We start from the raw sequence: 26,303 nt of genomic DNA, 5'->3' as shown, positions 1-26,303 counted from the left end.
CTAACAACTATATAGTAAGTCACCCACCACAGGTTAGGGGGGCCAACGCACCTGGCCATACTGCGCATAGACAGAGATATACCACAGCCAACACGCAGGCGATTCGTTGCCAACAACTACACGTGGGCAAATGCTAGTCTCTAATATGATTATGAACTATGCCTATAAAAAGACCATAGATTGTGTGGCCCTAGATGGAGTAGATCTGCAGATAGACTGCCCAGTTTACAGCAGCCACTCATACTTGGATCATGACAGGCTCACTTTGTGGCAAGTTTATTTTCAAAAATTAGATAGTTTTTGAACTTAACATATAGTAAATGTAGGATTATGTAAAACAGCAAATTACACAAAAACTTACACTGTATATTTATATATTATTTCAACTGGGAGAAAACATCACAAGTAAGAAAAAAAACAACTTTATTAACAGCAGAAAAATCACACAGATACTAACAAATCTGCTATATTTTATTTAATCAAATGTAATGGAGAATCCTCTTTCTTGTTCCTTCCTCCGACTCTCACATTCCTTTGCCACTTGCTCCACTTTCCTATGAAGAAGAGCTACAGGGATAAAGTTAAGGACAGTCGTTAAATTAGAGAAAATGCCTTTGTTCCCAGTATAGTTGTAATGGGAGTCTGTCACCAGGATCAAAGCATATTAAACCAGCAACACAGGTCAGGCTCACCTAAATGGACGACCTTTGACGGCCAGGCAGGATTTCAGCTTAACTACCTGGCCCTATCACACAAAGAAGGCAGTATGGGGGCACAGCAGATTGTAACACTGCAGCTCCATATAGAGAAATATCTCCAGAACAGAAGGACAAATTTTCATGGGGAAATGACATTACAGTCAGGTGAACCTGGCCTAAATGTGTTGCTGGTTTAATATGTTTCACCATGGAGCTAGACACCCTTGAACACTTCTTTATTATTAATCAAATTTGATACTTGGACAGAGTAGTATAGTACAGTACAATTCCATTCTTAAAGGGGTTGACCAATTTCAGACCAATATTAACAGTTTCTATAAAATAAAAAATAAAAAAAGTTGTACAATTGTCCAATATATTTTTTGTATCAATTCCTCAGTTTTCCAGATTTCTGCTTGCTATCACTTATTCTGCTTGCCTCCAGTGGATAAAAGTCAGTCCACGGTCCAAAACTAGTTACAGTCACAGCACAGTAATATAAAATCTGCCCGGTAACAAGATGTGCTCCTGTGTTTTCATCACATGGACTGTATATCACGTGACCACAAATTTAAGCTAGACCTCAGGGGGTTCGTGGCTGGTTCCAAACCCAGAACCAACACCCATCCCTTAGGTTACTCCACAGGTACTTTCCTGTACTATGGAGGCTGGCAGACAATAGTAGACTCTGCTCCATAGCACAGATAAAACTACCTTACCTACAGACAACTATCCTTAGGATAGATCATCAAAATCTGATCATGTGGGTTTGACATCTAGGAACCCACATAGATCAGATGCTTGGGTGAGCGCCATTTAAACTTCACAGGCTAGTGACTAGTTCAGTCATCATTTGGCCTGTCTGCAGTTCAGTCGCATTTACACAAATAGGGCTGAGCTGCAATACCAAGTACGGCCCCTATACAATGTGTAGCACTGGTCTTAGTGAAAAGGCTGCTGAACTCACCTGAATGCATCTCTTAAAGATAATCCCTGGTGTTCGACCCCCACCAATCACACTTTATGATATAAATGGGTATTTGGAGTGGCATCAGTGGTGCCCCTGAAGTGATTAGTGCCCAAAATTATAGTAGGAAGGAACACAGCAATCTATCACACAAATCCAGTCTCCATGGTCCTCGGATGCCTTTCCATATTCCATCCACAATACTTGCTTAAAAAGGTCCAGGAGAACCGAAAAACAGCTGTTTTGGTTGCTTAATCTGATCACCATCTCTCATTATGAATGGATCTTACACTGTGTGAGCATTTGAAATATTGAACCACTAGTGCAGTGTTTCATCTTACTACAAAATTAAAGATTTGCTGGGACTGGCTGTTATAGGCAACTAAGACATTTTAATACATCTGCACTACCCAGAGGGTCAGGACAAATTATTGTAAGCACTCACCTGAATTCTGGTCAATCCACTGCAATGAATCCACATGAGCATTCAGGATTTTACAGATCTGCTGGAGCTTTGAATGCAAAATACAGAGAAAGTGTCATGGTCGATTCGTCATCATATTTAACAGAATAGAATCAAGCTATATGTCCTAATCTTACACTTATTTAATTTTACTGAATTATAGGAAGTAGAAGAGAAACGAAGCTAAACATTACATTTTTATTCAGTCGACTGTGATGCATATCAGCCCATTTCATGGCAGATTCAAATCCGTGGAGTAAATGTTTTAAAGGACCCTCCTAGACAGGGGTCTATTGAGAAATCGTCGAAAACTGGCAAAAATAAGACGTGTCCTATGTTTCAATTGGCTATTTTAACGGACTGTCAAAACAGTCATGTGAATAACCCCGCTGAAATCAATTAATTGTAAGAGGGCCATATAACATCTATTGTGTGAATGAGGCTTACGTAAGTTCCAAGCTTGTCAATCGCAAATATTATCTACTGTCATAGGTGAAACTTGAAGCTTCTGGGCCCCAGTGCAAAATCTGTATTGTGGCTTCTACTTACTGTGTGCCGTTTAGAATAATGGTACATATTATGTGGCAGAGAGACCCTTAGGGCCCCTTCAGGGTCCAGCGCCAGTAGAGACTGCCATTTCTGCTCCCCCTATGGCTTTGCCCCTGCCCCATTGTCATAGCATTCCTGTGCCTTTTCACGCTAGGTTCACACTAGCATTTGGGTTTTCGTTCTCCGGGTCAACTTGTGGACCCTAAATTTAAAAAAAAACTGTCTACTTAAAAAGTAGTTACATGCAGAAACCCACAGGTCCAATAGACTATAATATGGTCCGCCAGGTCCTTGCAGGACTTTTCTCTTTGCCGGTTTTAAGCGATATCTGGGACAGAGAGGCTTGAATGCTAGTGTGATCCTAGCATTACTGTGTTACATGTGCTCTGCTTGTCACAAGTTTGTAGGTGAAAAGGAGTGAGGTTAAACTAGGCAAGAAGGTGCATGCCACATTTAGGAAGTGTGGCGTTTAAATTGTCAAATTAGCAATTAGCGATTGAAGCACATGATAATTTTTCTGCCATGTCTTTAGAATGAGATAGTTCTGTATGCAGCTACTCACTGGATTACTGGCATCTCCAGGACCTGCAGTTGTATTGAGATGTTCTATAACATCCTTCAAATCTTGTGCCATACGCTTCAGTTGAGCATCTATGTTCTCTGCTAGCTTGTATCTGTTAATGAAAGAGAAATTAAAGGGATTTTAAAAAAAAAAAAAAAAAAAAAAAAAAAAAACAGTACAGTTAAATAAATTATTATTATACTCAACTTTCTGGTAACTATTTTCCCACTGTTTACTAACGCAACATACTGTACTTTTCACTCTAAGATTTACCCTTTTTTCCCCCCATCCAAAAAAGTTTTAAGTTAGTGAATTTTATAAAGCAATGAAAATCATGCTGGCAATATTTCACAATTGCTGAACACAAAATACAAACCCATATGGGCCACAAAAGGCAATATATTGCCTGGTGGTGGTGGGGGCACTATACTGTGTGGTGTAGAGGGGCCTCTATAGGGCATTATACGGTGTGGTGTAGAGGGGCCTCTATAGGGCATTATACGGTGTGGTGTAGAGGGGCCTCTATAGGGCATTATACGGTGTGGTGTAAAGGGGTCACTATAGGGCATTATACTGTGGTGTGGCCACTATCAGGCATTATAGTTTGTGGAGGGACCACAATGGGACATAGAAAATAGTAAATAATAAGGGGGCAACACGGTGGCTCAGTGGTTAGCACTGCAGCCTTGCAGCGCTGGACTCCTGGGTTCAAATCCCGCCAGGAACAACATCTGTAAGGAGTTTGTTTGTTCTCCCCGTGTTTGCGTGGATTTCCTCCCATTCTACAAAGACATACTGATACAAAAAAAATGTACATTGTGATCTCTATATGGGGCTCACAATCTACATTCAAAAACAAAAAAAATAAAAGATAAAAAAAATAGTAAATAATAAAAACACATACAAGTGTAAAGTTGCCAATTACACTGGAATTCTGATGCTTTTTTTTCATGTTTAATCTGCCCTATTGTGGTTTTTTTTATTTTTTATGTAGATTGTGAGCCCCACATAGAGCTCACAATGTACATTTTTCCCTATCAGTATGTTTTTTTTTTTGGAATATGGGATGGAAATCCATGCAAACACAGGGAGAACATACAAACTCCTTGCAGATGGTTTTATGCCCTTGGTGGGATTTGAACACCAGGACTCCAGCGCTGCAAGCCTAACCACTGAGCCTAATCTGCCCCATTGTGTTTAACACATTTCTGACAGGCAACTGATCAAGTTCTTGTTTAAGACGTGAAACAATATGCAATATTGGCCATTTATTAATAAATTAAAACTGTCAGCATGTCAATTATGTTACAGATTTTTACCCCTTCAAAAAGTATAGGGTAAAATCTGCAGTAAATCTAACAAAAACCCGTATGTGACCTTTGTTTTGACAGTTTGCTGCAAAATCCCTACAGATTCTGCTCTCATTACTAAATGTCTAGAAAATACCAGGCTCTTTATTCAAACCTTAACAACTCACGTTTTTTCTCGCTCCTCATCTGCATGTTGTAGATAGATAGTTCCGCTCTGTTCCTTGACTGATTCTTCCAGTGGTGTTAAAAGATCCTCTAACTCTTTCTGCTGAGAAAGTATAAAGTCCAACTCTTGATCCAACCTACATAAAATAGAATTGGTCGATAAAACCCTTCTATTCATTTCTAAGTAAAAACATGGCACAAAATATTGACTGAAGGATAGAAAAACAAACGCCACATATAAATCTAACCCATTGTACATAAATGTCTTGTATACAAGCAAGAAATAATTAAACCCGGGCTTTATTGATTCTACACACAGTAGGGACTGATTTATAGATACGCTTCTAAATTTGGACAACTTGGGTCAATCCGGAAGAGACCTGGGAGAAGCGGCCGGAGCAGAGGAGCTGGGACATGCAGGGTGGACATCTGGGACAGGAGAGTAATGTCCTCTTGGGTACTAATCACACATCCAATGGGGACGACCAGATAGATATCAGGGTGCTCAACCACCACAGTGGGAGCCTCCAGCCATCATGGCCCTATTATGTCCTTACCCAACTTTCCCTTCATTCCCAGAAGACGACGACTTCACCCCTCTATGAACAATCAATAGCATTTTACATGCAGGATGTCTAGTTACTGAAAGCTGTACAATTTCATTGACTTACCTCTTCTGATCCAATTTTACCTTCTCCATCTCTCTATGCAATGCGGTGATCTGACAACAAAGAAATTAGATATTAGATGGCAATGAAGTTTATCAATATTCACAATAGACTCTTAAGCGTTCATCGCTCACCCTCTCGCCATTGTGGATCAGTGTCCGGTCCCAGGCATTGACTTGTGTAGCCTGTTGTAAAAAATGTTTTTCTTGATCCTCTAGCTCCAAACTCCATTTGTTAATAAGGTTCTCCAGTTGGCCATAAGTCATAACTGCAGGAGTATTACTGTAAGCAAAAAAAAAAAAAAAAATTACATTAGGCTGTGACCACAGATCATATATAACAAACATGAAAGTAGCAATGGGGAAATTCCTGCTAAAACATCAACTAACGTTCACCTAAATAAAGTGTGAAGCAAAATAAAAACATAAAAATGGTCAACACAGACTCTCCTGATTCAGATTCCCCCCAGCTTCTTCAAACTGTTGTACAGCGACCTCCTGCACTTCGCCTGGCAGGGCAAAAGTGCCAGATTGGCACGGTCCGTTCTCACTTTGCCGAAGCAATGGGGGGTCTGGGCCTTCCTGATCCCCGCAAGTACTATGAAGCTTCTATGCTTCAAAGAGTGCTTGATTGGTGTCGCTACTCCCGCTTCAAGCAATGGATCTCTCTGGAACATGCTTTCTCCGGTCCTCCTCTCCATCTGCTCCCACTGTATCCCTGAGATCTAATCCTACTATTGGCCCAACACTCAGGGTTTGTCAGTTGCTCTTTCGCAAAGAGCAGGTCTCGCCCTCCCAGTCTCCTCTGTTCCCGGTAACCCGGATTTCCCTCCTGGTCTATCTCCTGGTCTGTTCCAGCAATGGCGCGAGGCGGGCAGACAGAGGGCCTTGCATTTTCGCAACGGAGGCAGATGGCACTCTCACAGTGAGCTCCTCTCAGACCAGGATCTTCCTTCCCTGCCAGGCGGCGTGGGCCCTGTCCCTGCTTCTGGTGGTTGGGGCGCCTACCTCTCCTCCCCCCCCTTCCCGTCTGATCTTCTCCCTCCCTGCCCCCTTTTATTTTTCTCTCTTTCCTCCTCTGCCGACGATTTGCCTTCTATTACTCTTGGTGGGATAGGATTTATTGTATGTGTATTTTGCGAACTCAGTTCCTGAGTCCTTTACTGTTATTTGTTTGTTTTGTTGCTTTGTTTTTCTGGTTCAAAAATAAAGAATTTATAAAAAAAAAAAAAAGAAAGTCAACACATTATCAAAATATTAAAATTGAGTTTTAAGCTTTGAAAGTGTAAATTAAAATAAAGGTAGGTCTGCACTACAGAGTTTATAGCAATGTGTTCACTGAATGAGAGAAAGTTGCATAGCCACTGTTCTGTAAAAGGGAGCATGGGTCTGTACTAGAGATGAGCAAGTAGTATTCGATCGAATACCTCCCCGCCATAGGTTTCCATGTAAGCGGCCGAACACCAAGGGGTTAAGCGCATCGAATATTCCAGTTAAGGACATCAGGTCTGCATGACAGACCCCAAGGCTCCGTCCTAGGACCCCTCTTGTTCTCCATCTACACCCTTGGCCTGGGCCAACTCATAGAATCTCATGGTTTTCAATACCATTGCTATGCCGATGACACCCAAATATACATCTCTGGACCAGACATTACCTCCCTGCTGGCCAGAGTTCCAAAATGTTTAGTGGCCGTAGCCTCCTTCCTCTGCTCCAGCTTTCTCCTTCGCCCCACCCTGTATGGCCCCTCCACCTGACCCATCTATGGAAGTTAATGGAACACACTTACCCCTGTCCTACGGGTCCGTTGTCTTGGGATGACACTGGACCCCGACCTACCCTTCAAGTCACACATTCAAACCCTCAACACTTCCTGCCGCCTTCAACTCAAGAACATCCACCGAATCCGCTCCTTCCTCACCCCTGAAACTACTAAGACACTCATCCAGGCCCTCATAATCTCCCACTTAGATTACTGCAACACCCTTCTCCCTGGACTCCCAGCAAACACCCTCACCCCCTTCAGTCCACCTTAAACTGTGCTGCTCGCTTAATTCGCCTCACCCCCTGATCTTCGTCGGCTGCTCCCCTCTGCCAGTCCCTCCACTGGCTACCTATAGCCCAGTGAATTGAGTTCAAGCTACTTACGTTAATATACAAAGCCATCCACAACCTGTCCCCCCCTCCATATATCTCTGACCTCATCTCCCGCTACCTGCCTACACGTAACCTTAGATCCTCCAAAGACCTCATACTCTGCTCTACTCCCATCCACTCCTCACACAACCGTCTCCAAGATTTCTCCCGTGCATCCCCCATACTCTGGAACTCCTTACCAAGACACATAAGACTGACCCCCACAATCACAGGACTCAAGAAGGCCCTGAAGACTCACCTATTCAGGAAGGCCTACAACCTCCAATAACACTATCACTGCACCGCCATCTGTACAGTCTCCCCTTCTCCTTCTGTCTCTACCTCCTTCCCTCATAGATTGTAAGCCCTCGCGGGCAGGGCCCTCTACCCCACTGTGCCAGTCGGCCACTGTTAGTATTATAGCTACCTGTATATTTTATAATATATAAATATATTATATAATATAAACAATAAAATATTATATATATAAATAAACAATATAATAAATAATAATAATGACAGTCATCATACACACCCCCACTTGTCTGAATGGAACTTAAAGAGTCTGTCATGTCTGAATGCCTCCCAAACCAGTAAGTGCCAAGTTAACAACAACCTGTTTATGCCCACAAAGCAACGAAACAATACAGAAATAATCACCTTTTTACGTGTATACAATTCAGCCTGTAATTGCACTGGTGGCCTGATTTGCCACATCTGTCTACAGATTGCCAAAAGTGCTCCAACTGTCCTCTAAAATTGCTGCCTGATGTCGCTTCTTAGCAGTGAATGACATTTTAGAGCCTCTGCCCTCATCACAGCTATGTGTAAGCAAATCAAGCTCTGCACCCAATAAACTTCCGCATGATTTGCAAACTCATAAAAAGATGACTCTCTGCATTGTTTCACTGGTTGATAGCTACAGAGGTACGTCCCTAGTCATAGCCCCTATAAGGTGGTACTATTAATTTGAGAGCAATTTTGGACTTGATTTTGGGCTCTCTTTAAAGGGGCTCTATCAGCAAAATTATGCTGTATGAGCCCCACATATGCCTGAATAGCCTTTAAAAAGGCTATTCGGGCACCGCTAATCTTATTTTAACCCCCCCTCCCCGTTTTAAAATAATACCCTAAAAACGATTATTCAAATGATACTTACCGTGCATGGTGGGCGGTCGTGCACTGTCCCATGTCATCTTGCCGTCACGCCTTCCTCTTCTTTCTTCTTCCAGCGACACCCTCCTGTCCTGACAGCAAGATGACGTCTGACAGTGCAAGACCGCCCACCATGCTTGCGGGGGTTTAAAATAATTAGCGGTGCTTGAATGTGTGGGGCTCATACAGCATAATTTTGCTGATCGAGCCCCTTTAATGCCCAGTAGCACAGCAATTATGAAGGAAAACATAGTGCAGTGACGGGAAGCCAGGAAGCACCCAAATACATCTCCATGAAGAGACTCAAAAGGTATAGGCAGAAGTTACCCAACTGCAGGTTATACAAATTAAAAGTAAAGTGACTAGGAATTATCCCTTACTTTTATCTTTCAAAAATTCTCTTTTTACCTTTCTACTCCTTGTTAATGACGACATAAGCAATTTGTCTATGTAGTCCATACAGGTTTTCTGTTAACAGTTAAAGACAATAATATGGGCTATAAATGCTGAGAAGGCAATGTGTTTTGTCCAGTTATATTTCCATAAAACCCCACAGTAGTAATGGCAGGCTGCTACATAGTAACTGCTCAAAATATTAATATGGCACTAAGCCTACAATTACATCATTAATAGAGGACAAACTAATCGCTTGGGTGCATTAATATTTAAAACTTCCCCATGTAAAAAGTGTGAGGGGTCGGTGGGTTAGGCTCTAGCCTGGTCTCTCGGTTACCTTACAGGTGTTGGTCCAGTAGTAATAGTCTGCCCTGTTACAGTAGTCTGTGGCTTACTAGTCAAGGCGGCTGCAAAATAAAGCACATATGGGAGAATTTATTTATCTATATATGCTGGTTTCCTGCGGAAAAGGGGTGTAAACATGAAGCACACATACAATTTTTACACAAAGAGTAACCACATGGTTCTTTCTTTACTTCACTACTTCTTGCAAACATAAATAGGACAAAAAGAAGACCTAGCCAGGGATGCCTTGGCCCAACAAATTTACTCTTAAAGAGGACCTTTCATCAGATTGGGCACAGGCAGTTCCATATACTGCTGGAAAGCCGACAGTGCGCTGAAATTGGCTTTCCCGATTAGAGATGAGCAAGTACTGTTCAGATCAGCCGATCCGAACAGCACACTCGCATAGAAATGAATGGACGTAGCCGGCACGCGGGGGGTTAAAGCGGAAAGTACCAGGTGCATCCATTCATTTCTATGGAGCGTGCTGTTCTGATTGGCTGATCCGAACAGTACTCGCTCATCTCTATTAGGTAAAGCGCTATCGTCCTGGTACCGTAGCGCTTTACAGTCAGAAGGGCATTTCTAACAGTCTGTCTGGAACGTCCTTCTCCACAGCAGCGCCTATCGCGCTGTACAGTGTGAGCGGGGAGGAACCGAGCGAGACCGATAGCGCTTTACCCGGGGCACAGATCGGGAAAGCCGATAGTGCGCTGAATTCAGCGCACTGTCAGCTTTCCAGCAGTATATAGAACTGCCTGTGCCCAACCTGATGAAAGGTCCTCTTTAAGTCTCGGCAGAAAGTTGGGTTGTGCTATACCTGAAGTTTGAGCTTCTTAATTCAAATTTATCTTGTGCATAAGAAATGGTAGACTTAACCACATGAGGACCGCCGTACGTAAATTTACGGCCTCATGTGCTGGTACCTAAAGACCGGACTATTGCCGAAATACGTCCGGCCTTTAGGTACCTTTCTGGCGGGGGGAGGGGTGCGGGGGGGACAGGGGTTAGGTGTTACTAACACCTAACCCCTTCCTCCATAACGTCCAGTCGGAACTGAGTCCGACTGGACGTGTTAACCCTTTCGATCGCGCCGTCAAACATCACGGCGCGATCGAAAGGGATCCGCCGATATTTGAAAGTGATCGGCACCCCCCGCGGCGAGATCGGGGGGTGCCGATGTCAGTAGAAGGTAGTCTGGGGTCTGGCCAGTGACCCCAGACTACCGGAGCCCCCACATACCTGGTGATCCTGCCAGGCGGTGGAGGAAGTGAGCGATGTGTCTCACTTCCTCTGCAGCTTACAGGACACGAGCAGGCTCATGTCCTGCTCGTGTCCTGTCTGCTACTGTGCTGAATCAGCTGATGCTTTCATCAAAGCATCAACTGATTCAAGTGTCCTAAAGGGACACATGAAAAAGTAAAAAAAAAAAGTTTAAAAAAAAAAAAAAAAGTGTATGAAAAAAGTAATAAAGTTCTAAAGTCCAAAAATCCCTTTTTTCTATACAAAATGAATTCTATAAAAAAAAGCACTAAAAATTAAAAAAAGCAATGCATATTTGGTATCGCCGCGTCCGTAACAACCTGTACAATAAAACTGAAATAATATTTAATGTACACGGTGAACGTCGGGAAAAAAAAACGGAAAAAAACTCGCCGGAAGTAATGATTTTTCGCCATCTCACCATACAAAATATGCTATAAAAAGTGATCAAAAAGTCATATGCATCCGACAACAGTACCAATAAAAAGCACAGGTTGTCCCGCAAAAAATAAGCCCTCAACCAACACTGTCAACCGAAAAATAAAAATGTTACGCCTCTTAGAAGATGCGATGCAAAAAACATTGATTTATGTCCCCAAATGTGTTTTTCCTCTGCAGAACTAGTAACACATAAAAAAATAATATAAATGAGGTATCGCCGTAACCGTACCGACCCGCAGAATAAAGGGAACATGTTACTTATACTGTACGCTGCATGGCGCAAAATTAAAAAAGTAAAACTCAATGCCAGGATTGATTTTTTTTTTTTTTTTAAATCCAGCAAAAAAGGGTTAATAAAATGTATTCATAAAGATGTAGACACCCAAAAATGGTGTCATTACGAAATGCATCTCATCCCGCAAAGAATAAGCCCTTATATGGCCGCGTCACCAGAAAAAGAAAATATAGCATCTCACAATGTGAAGACAAAAACCCTCAAAAATCGCCAAATTATTAGAATACAACTGGCGGCGTCAGGAAGGGAATATATAAGCTGTGCAAGCGAATATCAGGGGACACCCCAGATTTACAGCTTATGAGGGAACGGACACCAGAAATGACCCCCAAAGTGACCCCCAGAGTGACTCCCCCAATCATAGGAGCTACTGGGACATAGTAGGGAATTTGGTGTTTGCAATGTCCTCCGCAGAGCTTATATATTCCCTCTTCGCCATCCGCTGTGCAGTCACGTCCGGGATACTAATACTCACTACACCCCCTGATAAATTCTTTGAGGGGTGCAGTTTTCAAAATGGGGTCACTCCTGGTACCCCATGGAATCCACTTTTCTGGTACCTTACAGGCTCTACAAACATGACATGGCGTCCAGATACCAAACATCTGAATCTGTACTCCAAAAGCCGCATAGCGCTCCTTCCCTTCTGCGCCCTGCTGTACGTCCAAACTGCAGTTTATGACACATGTATGACACTGGTGTACCCCGGATAATGCACGTAATGTCATATGTGGGTATAAACTGATATTAGGGCACAGCCGGACACAGAAGGGAAGAAGGGTCATTTGGTTTTTGGAGCACAGACGGTTTGGTTTTTGGATGCCATGACACTTTTGTAGAGCTGAAACGCTAGTAAAGTGGAATCCCCTGATATGAGACGTTATTTTGGAAACTACACCCCTGAAGGATTTCTCCAGGGGTACAGAGAGCATTTTTAACCCCCAAGTGTTGCTATAACTTATTATCCATAAATGAATACGAAGCGGATTGTGAGAGGTGAAAATGACCATTTTTCCAGGAATACGTCCTTTCAGTGCGTAATATGTTGTGTCCACCTTGTATCAGAGATGAACGCTCTAAAAGCTGTTGTGCCTGGGATACCCGTTTAACAGTTTTTGGAGTGTCTCTGCTGACATAAGTCGGGCACAACATGTTGCACGCTGAAATGGCAAATCTGTAAAATTTTCATTTTTAACTTCTCTATCAGTTGCGATTTCATTTCTGGAAACTAAATAAATGCAACACTCAAGGGTTAAAAATTCTCGCTACACCACTTGATAAATCCCATCAGTGGGGTAGTGTCCAAAATAGGGTGACATGTCTGCGGATTCCACTTTATTGGCAATTCAGGGGCTTTGCAAAAGTGGCATGACGTCCAAAAACCAAACTGTGCTCCAAAAACCAAAATAGCGCTCCTTCCCTTCTGTCCCCGGCTGTGCCCAAACAGCCGATTCTACCCACATATTGGTATTAAGTCCGTTATCCGGGGTACACCAGTGTCATACATGTGGGCATACACTGCTATTTGGGTACCCAGCAGGGCGCAGATGTGAAGGAGCAATATGTGCTTTTGGAGTGCAGATTTAGATTCTTCGTTTTTGGACACCATGTCACATTTGCAGAGACCCTAAAATTGCCCCTACAAAATGGGGTCACTTCTTGGTGAATTCCAGTTTACTGGCACCTCCAGGGCTCTGCAAAAACAACATGGCACCCAGAAAGTCCCTCTAAATCTGTACCCCAAAAGCTAAAACGCACAGTGGTCCTTCCCTTCTGAGCCCTGCTGTGTGCCCAAGCAGCAGTTTACACCCACATATATAATTTTTTGACCCCCGGGATGGCCCCTTAATAGTTTTAGGAGTGCAGGTCTCTGACAACACAAAGTGGGTGCAACGTATTGGGCACCGAAATGGCATATTTTTAAAAATTTCAATTTTCATTTTGTACATTAAATTTTTGGGAAGCATTTTAGGCTCAAAATGATAATACCTCTTGATACATTCCTTGACAGGTGTAGTTTCTAAAATGGGGTCACTTTTGAGGGGTTTCCATTGTATTGATACTTTAGGGGCTCTGCAAATGCGACATGGCCCCTGAAAACTATTCCAGCAACATCTGCCCTCCAAAATCCAAATAGCGCTCTTTCCATTCTGAGCCCCACCATGTACCCATACAGCAGATTATGGCCACATATGGGGTATTGCCGTGTTCAGAAGAAATTGTGTAACAAACTGTGGGGGGCTTTTAATTCTTAAACTATTTGCAAAATTAAAACTATGGCGCTAAATGGACGATTTATTGGGAAAAAAAGTAATTTTTCATTTTCACGTCCCAATGTTAATAAAATCTGTGAAACACCTGTGAGGCCAAAATACTCACTCTACCCCTAGACAAATTCTATGAGGGGTGTAGTTTCCAAAATGGGGTCACTTATAGGGGGTTTCCACTGTATTGGTACTTTAGGGGCTCTGCAAATGCAACATGGGACCTGAAAAATATTCCAGCAAAATCTGCCCTCCAAAAGCCAAATAGCCCTCTTTCCATTCTGAGCCCCGCCATGTTCCCATACAGCAGATTATGACCACATATGGGGCATTTCTGTGTTCAGGAGAATTTGTGTAACGAACTTTAGGGAGCTTTTTCTCCTTTATCCTCTTGTGAAAATGAAAAATTTGGGGCTAAATTGACAGTTTGTTGGAAAAAAAGTAATTTTTCTTTTTCATGGCCCAATGTTAATAAAATCTGTGAAACAGCTGTAGGGTCAAAATGCTCACTCTACCCTTTAATATGTTCTGTGGGGGGTGTAGTTTCCCAAATGGGGTCACTTTTAGGGGGTTTCCACTGTATTGGTCCTCTAGGGGCTCTGCTAATGCGACATGGCACCTAAAAATAATTCCAGCAAAATCTGCCATCCAAAAGCAAAATAGCGCTCCTTCCATTCTGAGCCCCGCCATGTTCCCATACAGCAGATTATAGCCACATATGGGGTATTGCCGTGTTCAGGAGAAATTGTTTAACAAACTGTGGGGGGCTTTTACTCCTTTAACCCCTTGTGAAAATGAAAACTTTGGAGATAAAGTGACATTTTAGTAATTTTTCATTTACACATCCCAATGTTAGTAAAATCTGTGAAACAACTGTAGGGTCTAAATGCTGACTATACCCCTTGATGAATTCTGTGAGGGGTGTGGATTCTAAAATGGGGTCACTTTTGGGGGGGTTTCCATTGTTTTGGTACTCTAGGGTCTCTGCAAATAAGGCATGGCGCTGAAAATTATTCCAGCAAAATCTGCTGTTCAAACACCCAGTGTCGCTCCTTCCCTTCCATGCACTGCCGTGTGCCCAAAAATCAGTTTACACCCACATGTGGGGTATTTCTGTGTACATGAGAAATTGCACAATAAACTGTCAGATGCATTTTCTCCTTCAACCCTTTGTGAATGTGTTAATTTTGGGTCTAAATGAATGTATTAGTGAAAAAAAATGAAATGTCTAAATTTCACTGCCATATTATTTTTATTCTTATGAAATGCTTAAAGGGTTAACAAACATCCCAAATGCTGTTTTGAATAATTTGAGGGGTGCAGTTTTGAAAATGGGGTAATTTATGGGGGTTTCTATTATACAGGCCTTTATAATTACTTTCAGAACTGAAGTGGTCCCTAAAAAATTGGTTTGGAGAATTTTCTTGTAAATCTGGAAAATTGCTGTTACACTTGTAAGCCTTGTGACGTCCAAAATAAATTAAAAGACAATCAAAATATGATGCCAATATAAAGCAGAGATATGGGAGATAATATTTATTCATGTATTTGGATGGTATGACTATCTGCCTGAAAAGCAGATAATTTCACATTTTGAAAATTGCAATTTTTTTCAAATTTCCATCAAATTTCCTAGTTTTTTTTATAAATAAATGCAAAAATATTGATTAGTGTTTACCACTAACATGAAGTATAATGTGTTACAAGAAAACAATCTCAAATTCATTTGTGTAAGTTAAAGCGTCTCAAAGTTATTGCCATTTAAAGTGACACATGTCAGTTTTGAAAAAAGAGGCCTGGTCTTTAACATACTTTTGGGCCTGGTCCTTAACCGGTTAATAAACCTATTACTTCGACATACTACAAATATATATATTAGATTAGGGGTTCTGAAATCACAGACACTTGGCACCCCTGTTAATTAGATATTCGCAGTTCATGATGCTCAGAGTGCCAAAATAAGACTGGACTCAAAGTCTCTGTATCCAGCTCAGAAACACAATTCTATAGAGAGGAGATTTATTGCCTCCTTCTGAGCAGTGGTAAAGTCTTATGTAGCAGGGTGTATCAGCTACAGCTATTTTGTGACTCGCCCCCCCCCCTCCCCCGAAATCTATAAACAAGGAACTTCGCTTGATAAGGGAGAAATATACATATTTCTTAAATAACATATATTACAAAGTTTCTTCTTTTGCCTGTTCTCCGGCTATCTTCTGAAGACACACAAGATAGGAGTGTTAGAGTGTGATCCCTCATTGGAATAGTGAGTCACAGATCAATAGTGAGTCTTCAAAGTATGCGGCATATGTTGGTGCTATATAAATAAGATAGAAGTTGGACTGACACATTGACAGTGAAAGCAGTCATACCTGAAGCCGCTGCTGTGGTTGTAATTGAGAAAAGTGATGATGCAGCTGTAGTTAGACTGGAGCCAAGTCCCAGAGTGCTCGGTGCAGATGATGTTGTTGATCCTAAGACTGTCCCAACTGTATCAAACAAACATTTATTTATTGATTACTCTTTCTGCGCACAATCAAGATGTACTTCTTCCCAAAATTGGCCAATTTCTCCCTCTCTGTATATAGCAAGTACAGTATAACTTTGGAGATGGGAACATCCACGCTGCAATTGTCATTTTCTTTAGGATTAACTGAACTTTTTATAAAGTGTGAAATATTTGTCAGGCTACATTCAAATTGTATACGGGATCAGAACAATGGGTGGAATTAAATGTTAACAGAACGACTGGATGCAGACAGAACACTTACTGTTTTTAACAGAAGATGAAGTCCTGCACGTAAGACAAAAAAAAACTAAAATGCACGTCTGCATCAGAGTTTCCATTAGAGAATCTGCCACAAAAACCATTCAGAATCGGTGGAGAGGCAAGTCCTGCATGGAGGACTTTTATCTCTGCCTGTTTCAGTATAAAAGGTTCGGAACCCATGAATTTTATGGGGTCCATGGGTAACCGCTGTTTTAGGGGACGGGTTCTCTGTAGTTTGGGTCCGCTGGGGGACCTGAATGGCAGAGTACCCAGTGCAAGCGTGGATTTTAGATTAATTTACTTGAACTGGTGGACTTTGATTTCCTTGATTCCGGTCACATGACCCAGGAGTCAGAACCAGGCTGGAACCTCCAGGACCATGACCAAGAGTCCACTGGATTCAGTAAGCTAATCTAAATTTCCCATTCAAGCCCTTTAAAGTTGCGCCATCTGCATCTGTCAACATTTTAGTAGCCGCTTCTAACTGTACAACAGATAAGGACTATGATCAATACGATGGCAGCCTTAGAATTCCCTAGTTCAAGATTATTTCTTTAAATACATGTACATATTAAACATATTTTCCAAATGCTAATCGGGGTGGCGGAGGTTATTCAATTTTCAATTTACAAAACAGGATGTCAGGAAAAACTGCGGGTGTGTTCAGACACAGATTTACTACATACAACATGATTGATGAGCAGCAAAGTTACCTTGTGCCGGCTCAGATGGCTTTCCGAATAGGTTTGAAGTTGGCTGACCTGATGTAGGCTGCACTGGTGCAGTGGCAGGAGTCGAAATATTTGAAGCGAGAGATGTTCCCATACAAAAAGCTAAACACATGAAAAGAATCAGACAATGATACAGAAAGGCAGTACAGAGAACTGGAGTCAAACTAATTCTTATTAAGAGTACATTTTTGAACATGTGGACAAGTTCTCCCTTACACAAGTAAAATAGTGGGAGAACAACAGTTGATTCCCTTCATCTATCAATCAGGGTAGGCCAGTTACTGTAAAGGTTTTTTTTTAGCCTGGCACTTTCAGTTACAGAAAAGAGCAGGTATTTGTCCTGCTTACTTTAAAAACGTAGATCGGTTCTTGACCCACACAAACTATTTGGGCAGCGTATTCGTTAAAGCGCAACTACATGTTTAAACTACTTTCCATTTTCTTTCAGCACTTGGAAAGTTAATCAAGTCTATAAGAGTTTTCTTTTGCCTCCTTATGGTATAAAATTGTGCCTGAATCTGGTTCTCTGGTCTTTCTTCCTTTGCTTCTATCCTTGGCAGCTCTTTCAGTTACTAACAGAAATCCGTAATCTATGACTACACTGTTGGGCGTATGGGGACATGGTGTACGGGCTGGTGGTGTTTATGAATTGGGCATAGTGTATATAGTGCACATGTCCCCTTGTTTGTTATATGCAGCACGCAGAGCTCAAGTCACTCTGTTTAAAGGGCTCTGCAGCTGCAGATTCCAGTCTCTAGTGTCCAGGCAGGGAGATTTGAAGATGAATGAAAGGAGTCAGGCTCAGGGCTCACTATACAGCAGCTACTGTACACAGCACTCTGCTACCTACAGGAGAGACAAGCCAGAATGCAGTTTCTCAGTACACCTCTTCCTGAGGTAGCTGAGCAATGTTACAGTGGCTTCTTGAGCCCTGAGCCTGGCTCCTTTCATTCTCCTCTACATATTTGTTTGCCAAGTTCTACAAAACACAGCCCGCAGGGCCGCAGGCTGCTGAGCTCAACAAAATCAAGAAACCCCACCACCACCACCATACTGAACTGGTCCCCGTGCCTCCCAGAGCAATTTGGTCCTACTACTCCAGTATTTTCTTCCTGCGGAAGTCCCCAACGCACCGATCAGCAGCCTCAGCAAAGGACACTACCTGTGACTTTCCTTGTCCTTAGGCTGCTTTGCTTGTGATGGACTAGTACTCAGCTACAACATCTGTTGTAGACAAAGTTTCTTCTCTTATTACTTGCACTTCCCGCTCATTCCTCCCCCCGCATAGCCTTATACAGACATGAGTCATGTGACCTGCATTCATTGACTGACCAAAAACTCAGAGTCAAAATTAATTTATCAGAGTGAGGGGGCCATAGGAAAACAACGTGATAAGGGCAGAGTCATTTCGCTATAAGATAAGACATACAATTTCTTACAATTGTCTGTTCTATTTGTTTGTGTAAAGTTTCTTGAAATGTTCTTTGAAATGGTGTCTGAAAAAAAAAAAAAAAAAAAAAAAATAGAAAATACAGAATACCTGGTGTTTGCCCTTCATTGCTTGCCGCTTGAGTTGTAGCAGTTACAGTAGTGGGAGCTATAGTTGTTGTCACAGCACCAGTAAAACTGAAGCCGCCGCCACCACCGCCAATGCCACCAACGCCAATTCCACCAACACCAATGCCACCACCAGTATTTGAAGGTGCTGAGAGGGGCTGAGCAACTGCAGTACCAAAGGAGAAACCAGAAGTCTGAGTGGTTCCACTGGGCGCACTGCTCCCAGTAGCTGGCTGTGTTGCTCCTCCTAGCCCCAATTTAGGTCCAGTGTTCCTGACAATAAAGACAAACTGTTTAGTCCTAATACAATTACAACAAAAAAATAGAGAGATAGAGAGATAGATAGATAGATGGATAGAAAACAAACTATACTATGTCAGCCACAATATAACTATTCGTGTGTGGCATAGTTTTACTTTCTATACCCTAATAAAGACATGAAAAGGGTTGTCATTAGCAGAAAAAAAAAAAAAAAAACTATATATATATATATATATATATATATATATATATATATATATATATATATTTTTTTTTTTTTTTTTTACTCTACATAGGTAAACACAATAAACTAAGGGTTGGTTCACACTAGCGTTCGGGGATTCTATCCCCATTCTGCTTAGAATAGGCAGAGAGAAAAGTCCTGCAAGCAGGATTTTTAGCTCTGCCGATTTCAGCTGGAAACTGGGTTGCCCACATTATATTGTTATTATATTATATTAATATATAATTATATATTGTTATTATATTTTTTCTCTTGCCCACATTATAGTCCATCTAGTTTCCACATGTAACCGCTTTTCAAGCGGATAGTTTCCGTTTTTTGGACCCCAAAAATGAGACCTGAAAGCTAGTATGAACCTAGCATATACTTTCAAATAAAAAGGTAAGCCAATACATATTGGCCCTACATGTGCTAAAAGGATACTCATTGCATGAAATGGGTGCTATGTACAAGTCAGATGTAGACTTGTAAGAACAACAAAAAACAACACCAATCGTCTCAAAACAAGTAGTAAGGGTTAGTCGCCCAGCAGGACGGTGTAGTGCTCATGTGGTATGCGTAGTGCCAGAAAGAATAGCGCTATTCTTTCTGGCACTACGCATACCACACGAGCTCTACGCCATCCTGCTGGGCGACTAACCCTTACTACTTGTTTTGCAGGCCCTATTTGGGACAATCACAGAGAGTCTGAAGAAGGTCTTGATTGTACAGACCGAAAAACGTTTTACAGCTCTACTATATATGCACTTGTGATGAATAAAGGGATATTTATTTGCACGTTACTTTATGTGAAGTCCATCATTACACTGATGTGAACGGGTTGGGACCCTGCACTCATGCGATTTTGGATCTACAACTGCATCCCTGCATGCATACATAAAAATAAAGAATACTAACAAATGATTTCTATCCGGCTGTTCTCATTAAAATCACTCAAGTGGTGGTGTGCATTACAGTCCACCATTTTTTTTTTTTAATCCTATTGGTGGACTTTTACTTTTAAACATTTTGGAAAATGACATAGCAATGTTCACAGTAGCCTTCGCTTATCTCTGTCCTAGATTCTGCTTAAATCGGCAGACAGAAAAGCCATGGAAGGATGACTTTTCTCTCCGCTGATTCTCTCCATAGTCTATGGGGTCCATGGGTTTCTACATGTAACCGCTTTTTAAGCAGGTTTCCATTTTTTTTCCAAGTGGGAGACAAGCTAAGTGCATCTTCTCAGTTCTTCTCAGTTCTGCAATCAGTACTAATGGGGTTAATAAAAATGATCACCGAGACAGTGTCAAGTTTGCTATTGGGAGCAAAAGGCAAGAAAGGTAAGGAGGAATAAAGAATACAGCTATTAAATGAATGGAGAGAACTGCAAATGTACAAATACTTCTCCTTTCAACGCCATCTCTACCCACTGAAATGGGTGTGAAAGTTCCAGAGATGAACACATAACCTGTGGAAGTGTCACAAATGCCCAAGAAGAGAATAGTCCTTTAAAATGGACCTGTTATAAACCAAGGCACAGACTCTAAAGTTATATGAAAGCAATAAAAGTTGTATACTTGTCTTACCCTAACACCAAGCCTCCGGCAGATGTAGTAGTTGCTGGCTGCGCGCCAAAAGAAAATGCAGACGTTGGTGCGGCTGAAGCAGCTTGTGTGGGAAAAGAAAAGAGTCCACTGGGCTGGTTTGCCTGTGCTGCCGTCGAAGCAGGAGTCTGTGTCGGTGTGCCAAAGCTAAAGCCTGTAGATGGAGCAGCGGCGGCAGCACCACCAAAGGAAAAGCCAGTAGGTCCTGCTGATGCTGTGGTTTTTGGTGTTGTTCCAAAAGAGAAACCACCACTAGATGAACTTGTCCCAAAGTTAAAGCCACTCATTTTGATTCTGCAATGGAAGAGATAGGAAAGTTTTAAGTTCTCTATCTATCTATAAAACTCAAATCCTGTAGTAGTCTGCTCTATACAAATCCACAGTTCTCGTCCGATTTGGGTGAAATTTGGCACGCCCCCTCACCACCCACAGGAGCAGAATACTGCACATGTTACATCTTGCTAGCGTCCCCCTGTCATGAGATTGGGACCTCTAAATTTAGGCCCAATACATATAATGGGGAAAAGTGAAAGCGCTGAGAGGAAAACAACAGTTGAGCCAAAGAGTCGCTGCTAAAGGGACCGCACCACCACACACGGATGAACAGAGTACATGCGTACTCACACAACGCACAAATGGACACTTGCTCTGTGCACGCAGAAACATATGGATCACACGCGCACATACACATGAACCACACACGTGCATGCACACACGCATACATACACATGGATCACACGCATACATACACATGATCACTAGTGTATACACCCACGCACATGCACACACACGCATACATATACATGGAACACACGTACATGCACACATTCATACATAAACATGGATCACACGCATGCTCCCACACACAAACATATATACACGGACCACACACGTGCATGCACACACGCATACATACACATGGATCATATGTATGTACATGCACTGATAAAACCTGTGTGGTATCCTTCGTGGCTGCTTGCACACTGCAGTATTTTTCACGGGCCTCCAAGCTATGGATTTGGCAGTTCCATAGACTTTGTGCACAAAGCTGTGAATTTTGCAGGCAGAGATGGAGGGGGGAGGACATGAAACTGGGGAAGAAATGGAGGGGGGGGGGGACATGAACTGGGGAAGAAATGGAAGGGGGTACATTAAATTAGGGTAGAGATGGAAGGGGGTACATTAAACTGAGGCAGAGATGGAGGGGGGACAAGAAACTGGGGCAGAGATGGAGGGGGAATGAAACTAGGGCAGAGATAATAATAATAATAATAATAATACATTTTATTTATATAGCGCCAACATATTCCGCAGCACTGTACAATTTATAGGGTTCAGATACAGACATACATAACAAAGAACGTCATTTCACACAATGGGACTGAGGGCCCTGCTCAAAAGAGCTTACAATCTATGAGGTAGAGGGGGTGACACAAGAGGTAGCAGGGGCGGCATTGCTTATACAGTGTTCAGACAATTTTGTGCATTAGGAATTGTGATAGGCCTGTCTGAAAAGATGCGTCTTTAGTTTGCGTTTGAAACTGTAGAAGTTGGGAGTTAATCTTATTGTCCGGGGTAGAGCATTCCAGAGAAGTGGTGCAGCTCGGGAGAAGTCTTGTATACGAGCGCGGGAGGTTCTGATAATAGAGGATGTAAGTGTTAGGTCATTGAGTGAGCGGAGAGCACGGGTTGGGCAGTAGACAGAGATGAAGGGAAGAAATGTAGGGAGGTGCGGCATTATGGAGAGCCTTGTGGATGAGAGTAATAACTTTATATTTTATTCTATAATGAATAGGCAGCCAATGTAGTGACTGGCACAGACCAGAGGCATCGCTGTAGCGTCTAGCCTGATAGATGAGCCTAGCCGCTGCATTCAGAATAGATTGTAGAGGGAAGAGTTTAGTGAGGGGAAGACCGATTAGTAAGGAGTTACAGTAATCAAGGTGAGAATGAATCAGAGAGACAATAAGTGTCTTTAGTGTATCTCTGGTAAGGAAAGGGTGTATTCTGGAGATGTTTTTGAGGTGGAGGTGACATGAACGTGCGAGTGATTCAATATGAGGGGTGAAGGAAAGGTCTGCGTCAAATATGACCCCGAGGCAGCGGGTATGCTGCCTAGGAGTTATAGTAAGGCCTGAGACTGCAATGGATATATCAGGGACAGATCTATTAGATGGTGGAAACAGTAGTAGTTCAGTCTTGGAGAGATTTAGTTTCAGATACAGCGAGAACATGATATTTGAGACAGCAGAGAGACAGTCACTGGTGTTTTGTATGAGTGCAGGGGTGATGTCACGGGAAGATGTGTATAATTGGGTGTCATCAGCATAAAGATGGTACCGGAAGCCAAATCTGGTGATGGTTTGTCCAATGGGGGCTGTGTAGAGAGAAAAGAGCAGGGGGCCGAGGACCGAGCCCTGAGGAACCCCAACAGCAAGGGAAAGAGGGGAGGAAACAGAGCCCGCGAATGATACACTGAAAGTGCGGTCTGAGAGATAAGAGGAGAACCAGGAGAGTTCAGTCATTGAGGCCGACTGAGCGGAGCATAGTGAGGAGAAGTTGATGGTCAACAGTGTCAAAAGCTGCAGAGAGGTCCAGAAGAATAAGAAGAGAGAAGTCGCCATTGGATTTAGCCTTTAGTAGATCATTAGAGACTTTTGTGAGAGCCGTTTCAGTAGAGTGCAGAGCGCGGAAGCCAGATTGTAAGGGGTCAAGCAGAGAGTTAACGGATTAACCGAGAATAAACCAGGCGTTCCAAAAGTTTAGAGATGAAGGGGAGGTTAGAGATGGAGGGGAGACATGAAACAGGGGCAGAGATGGGGGACATGAAACTGGGGGCAGAGATGGGGGGGGGGGACATGAAACTAGGGGGCAGATGAAGGGGGGACATGAAACTGGGTGATGGAGATGGAGGGAGGCATATAATTTACAGGTGACGGTAAGAGGATTATACTGTGTGAGGGCACATGAAAAAAGAATGGGAGAATGGGCGGGGTCAACAAAAAAGTGGGAGGATCTAAATTTGCCATGTCGCGCATAGTGCGGCACACATTTTGTCCCTCTTATTTTACTTCAAAAGTTTGGAGGTATGTTTAAGTGTAAAAAAAGATTTACTGTAGCACTCTGAAAATGTCAATTACAGTGTGACACTGAAAATTTTACTTTAGCCAGCATAACCAACAACTTAACATATTTTCTGTGAGCGAAACCGCAGGTATTCTACTAGTTTACTATAGAAATAATAATAAATTTATAAAGCGCCAACATATTCCGTAATGCTTTACAAATCAGAGGACACATGGACAGACAATATGAGACATTACAATGCGACACAAAAATAAACATCAAACTGGCAAAAGCTTAACCACTTCCGGACCGCCATAGACTCTATACGTCCGGATAGTGGTTGTCTAGTTCTGCCAGGACGTACCTGTACGTCCACCAGAACACAGCAGCTGCACGGAGATCGTGTAGCTGCTTTCACTAGGAGCCGGCTGTAACTTCAGCCGGAGCTCCCAGAGAGATAACAGGGAAGGTTTATTACCTGCTCTGCTATCTGGATCGCTGTGTATACAGCACTCAATGAGGCTGTATACATGGCTATGGATGCAGCCATAAATCAGCTGCCCTCTGACCCGGCAGACATGTGATCTGCCGGGAGCAGTGTCCTGCCAGAGGTTCTGGGTCCTACAGGACTCAGATCAGCTCTGTATACCATGTAGCAGTGTGCAAGAGGTTGGATTTCTCCTGTAACTGAGATTAAATGTAGCAGCCTCAGTTATAGGAGAAATCAGCCTCAAGTACAAAAAAAAAAAAAGTGATCAGATGTCCCCAAAGGTCTCTTATCACCTTATGGGGACACAATCTGGGAAAAAAATAAAATAAAAATATAATAAAAAAGTTTTAAAAAAATGTAAATAAAATAAAAAAATAAATAAATAATACACTAATAAAACGCCGTTATTAAAGGTTATAGCCCCACCCCCGACAACACCATACAAAATAAAAATTACCGTATCGGAGAGGAAAAACTATATTATAAAGTTTTTCAGTGACACTTTGTGTTATTAAATTTTAAAAAAATTATAAATTGAAAACCAGACACAATTTCCCTCCTATTTTGTTTATATTTTCCTGGATATAAAAAAAATTAAAACACATTTGAAAATAAAAATAACATAAAAATAAAGCCCTATGTGTCCCCGAAAAAAAGACGCAAAAATTAGTTGACTAAGACATACGAGAAAAATTTTACAGACCTCAAAACCGCACATACATAATAAACCTAAAATGTGTCTGGTCCTGGACCACAAATTGGCCCGGTACTGAAGTGGTTAAATTCTATGAAGAGGTAAGGGATACAAGAGGTCAAAGGGCTTGTTTGCTACAATGGTCCAGCCATCTTTTAATAGAAAAGGTTGTGTAACTGAAGATGTATGAACCCGTCATCAGCCAGAATCTGTGAATAAACAGAAACTAAATGTAAGGAGTGCAGTGTAATTTCTAGATGGAGAGGACAGGATCTGAGGAACAGAGTAGGAAGGATAAAAAGAGTTATTCTATACGTCCACATCTATACTATGTACAGGTCATGTGATAAGCCTGACTGAACAGATGTGATTTTAGGGCAGGCTCGCCGCGTCTCTCTCTGTGTCAAAACCCGCGCGGGTGCCCCATGTCTGAACTAGCCCTTAGTATTATATCTACCTGTATATTATGTGTATTGTGTGTAACCCCCAAATGTAAAGCACCATGGAATTAATGGTGCTATATAAATAAATAATAATTTTAATGTTTAGTCAAACAGAACATAAAAATGAACTAAACGAAGGTAAGTGACTACACGACCACGAACAGATCCTCCTGGTAACCGAGAGTAAATAGGAAGATCGTCCATTGGGGATCTAATAATACGGATAGACGCAGATACCAACTAAATAGATTTTCTGACAGCTCAGTAAGTTATTCCGATCCATTTTCTAGCAATCCAGGCTTGCCATTACCCTAAATCCAATGTATCCAGACTGATCCCACCAGTGCTATCCCTATGGTACAGAGGTACCGCAGCCGGTCACATGACAGACCCCACTGACTACAATGGAGTCTGACATTTTTGATGGGATCTGCCATGAAGGCTCCACAATGACAAACAGCACCCGAGGACAAAATGTGACATTTACTTGCACACACAAATAATGTGAACTGAGTCCAAGCATAGGGACACGAGGCGACAAGAAAACCCAGCAGTCTGCAGCCACAAGCAGTCTGACAAGTAACCAGCTAGATGTCTCCTGCCTTCCACCTTAGGCTGACAGCACTTTTCCCACATGACGGATATGAGCCGGAAACATGGTCACTAGGAGACTACGAAGAGTCCAACAAAGCGATACGTACCCAAGGCGGAAGCCACCGGCGGCTACGCGTGAACGGTACCCACGGCTCCTGGCGCTAAAGAAACAGCGCGCAGACGTCCCACACGTCAGA

At 42.3% G+C, this 26,303-nt stretch overlaps 1 protein-coding gene across 2 annotated transcripts; it reads right to left on the bottom strand.

The window, feature by feature from the left end:
- Window positions 1-450: 450 nt before the first annotated feature.
- Window positions 451-26,303, bottom strand: NUP62CL (nucleoporin 62 C-terminal like). 2 transcript variants are annotated; one of them, XM_075259377.1, is made up of 12 exons: window positions 26,214-26,303; window positions 20,802-21,113; window positions 18,715-19,004; window positions 17,157-17,276; window positions 16,046-16,162; window positions 9,406-9,475; window positions 5,517-5,664; window positions 5,386-5,435; window positions 4,717-4,851; window positions 3,240-3,351; window positions 2,111-2,177; window positions 451-567 (listed from the first exon to the last, which is right to left on the bottom strand). In XM_075259377.1, exons 2-12 carry the CDS (start codon window positions 21,104-21,106, stop codon window positions 476-478), a joined length of 1,506 nt encoding a protein of 501 aa, XP_075115478.1. In that variant the 5' UTR covers window positions 21,107-21,113; window positions 26,214-26,303; the 3' UTR covers window positions 451-475. The 2 variants fall into 2 exon arrangements, with proteins under 2 accessions (XP_075115478.1, XP_075115479.1); XM_075259378.1 differs by having other exon boundaries at window positions 16,046-16,147.

This window comes from Leptodactylus fuscus, chromosome 11, assembly GCF_031893055.1.
Source record: "Leptodactylus fuscus isolate aLepFus1 chromosome 11, aLepFus1.hap2, whole genome shotgun sequence".
In the NCBI taxonomy this organism is placed as follows: Eukaryota; Metazoa; Chordata; class Amphibia; order Anura; family Leptodactylidae; genus Leptodactylus; species Leptodactylus fuscus.
The sequence above is the reverse complement of the archived record's forward strand: the minus strand, read 5'-3'. Positions and strand labels throughout refer to the sequence as shown.